The sequence below is a fragment of the Centruroides vittatus genome, unplaced genomic scaffold (genome assembly GCF_030686945.1).
Source record: "Centruroides vittatus isolate TY-2023 unplaced genomic scaffold, ASM3068694v2 contig_782, whole genome shotgun sequence".
NCBI classification, from domain to species: Eukaryota; Metazoa; Arthropoda; class Arachnida; order Scorpiones; family Buthidae; genus Centruroides; species Centruroides vittatus.
The window spans coordinates 278,174-280,208 of record NW_027122503.1 but is presented as its reverse complement, the minus strand read 5'-3'; the positions used below and the strand labels follow the sequence as shown (position 1 = coordinate 280,208).

The following is a 2,035-nucleotide window of genomic DNA, read 5'->3' as shown; positions in this document are numbered from 1 at the left end:
CCCTTTCGGTTTTTTTTTATTAGGTGTTATGTAAGATTTTCTTAGGTTTTCGACTATTGACTTTTTAAATCCTAGGGTTGTTGCAATGGTTCTAATTCTATTCAACCCTAGTATTCTGTCATAAACGTTGGAGCAATAGGCAAATGCTCTTCTAATAATGGCCCTAAATGCCGATAGTTTGTAAGTGGGCGGATCGTTTGATGTGGAGGGAATGTATAGTGGGTCATGCGTGGGTTTGATATATAATTTCGTGGATAAGGAACCTTCTTTAAATGTAACACTGATATCCAAAAAATGTACCTCTGTTGTGCTGAGCTGTTCCAGTTTTAGCATTAGGCCATGGTTATTCGAATTCATCGCATTCAAAAAATGTTGTATTTTTTCGTCTTTCTTCCATACAATTAGTATGTCGTCCACGTATCGTTTGTATAAACGATATCATCCTTAAATGTTCTAATAGTAGTTTGCTCCAACTTACGTATCACCAATTCACAAAGTAGCCCAGACATTGGACTGCCCATGGGCACACCTTTCTTTTGCTTATAAATCTTGCCATCAAAAACAAAAACTGAATGGTAACATATTAGGTCAGCCAGTAGTTTCATGTCTTCAGGATAGGCTGTTATCCTTGGGTCTAACGTGCTGAGGGTGTCCATCAAAGCTTGAAAACATGCATCGAGTTTAATTGATGGATATAGATTTTCGAAATCCATAACTGAAGCAATTTCTTCTTCTACTAAAGATATGTTTTGGAACTCGTTAACCACGTTCAACGGGTTCTTTGTGACATATTGGTTATTCTCAATGTGCTCCGACAGATATCTATGCAGGTTCTTTTCTAGTTTGTAAGTTGGTCCTTTGTGCTTTTCAACCACTGGTCTAATCTGCTTTTTATCTTTATGCGTTTTAGCGAATCCGAAGAGTCTCGGTATACTTGGGCCTGTTACACTTGTTCCTTTGAGAAATGGAAGTATTGTGGTGATTGGTGATTTCTGTAATTTTTTGACCTTCCTGTCTAGGTTATCAATTATATTTTGATCCACCCTTTCGCATTCTGTATTTCTTATATATTCTTCCAGTGTGTTGATATAATGTTGCTTGTCCATTATTACTAAATGTTTGCTTTTGTCTGCTCGTGTCAATATTAAGTTGTTGTCGGCCAACCACCGTTTCGGGCGCTTAATTTGTTTCACCTCTGTTTGCCTTGGTCTTTGGTTCATGCTCTTAAGGGTTGTTTTCCAACGAAAATAGTCTTTGTTCACTTCTTCCATACCCCTGATTCCTCTTTCAATTTCCGCCATTTTTTCAAGTATTGTTAAAATCTTGAAAATATGACTAAATAAATATGTTAATGCACTAATTGAACGTTGTTATTCTTTATAAGGGTCACACGACTGACTTAGCTAGGAGCATTACGTTGAGGCTTCCATCAGCCAGCTGCTCGGGCCTTATCGCGAAATCTCGCATTATCTTTCAATATTTTTCATAAACTTTTTTTACTTGAACCTTTTATTTACAGATTATAAATACACTTTATTAAGTTCACTGAAGATATACACGATCTCCATTATTTTTTCACACCCTAAGCTTTAACTATCAAAATTTAATAGCATCAATCCCTCTAATAAGCAAACTTACCCTCAAAATTTCAGAAATTTTCGACTAGTTATTAAGCTTCAAAGAGATTAAACAAAATCGTGCTACACACCCTAACATTCACACATACAGAAATTACCCCCGATTTTTTTTTTGCAATTCTAGACGTTTTAAGATTCAAAGTTAATCTTAACATAATAATTTTTCATCTTTACTCAGTATTTGAGGAGCATTGGATTAAAATATTTTATTCTAATGCCCCTCAAACACTGAGTAAAGATTATATTTTAATAAACTATACGAGAGATAAAATAAGTTTCGTGAAATAATTGTCTACTTCTTTAGTAATTACAATAAAATAAATCAACGTTTATACCAAATAAAAATTTATTTTTTAGAAATTTTGTCTATATCATTATCTAAATATAACACATACTTA

The 2,035-nt window shown here is 34.1% G+C and overlaps 1 protein-coding gene across 1 annotated transcript; it reads right to left on the bottom strand.

The window, feature by feature from the left end:
- Positions 1-401: 401 nt before the first annotated feature.
- Positions 402-1,301, bottom strand: LOC136981590 (uncharacterized). Its single transcript, XM_067277909.1, has one exon. It carries the CDS (start codon positions 1,299-1,301, stop codon positions 402-404), a length of 900 nt encoding a protein of 299 aa, XP_067134010.1.
- Positions 1,302-2,035: the final 734 nt, after the last annotated feature.

What these genes read in the sequence shown, in the direction of transcription:
- LOC136981590 (XM_067277909.1), bottom strand. Translation starts at nt 1,301, where the DNA reads ATGGCGGAAATTGAAAGAGGAATCAGGGGTATGGAAGAAGTGAACAAA.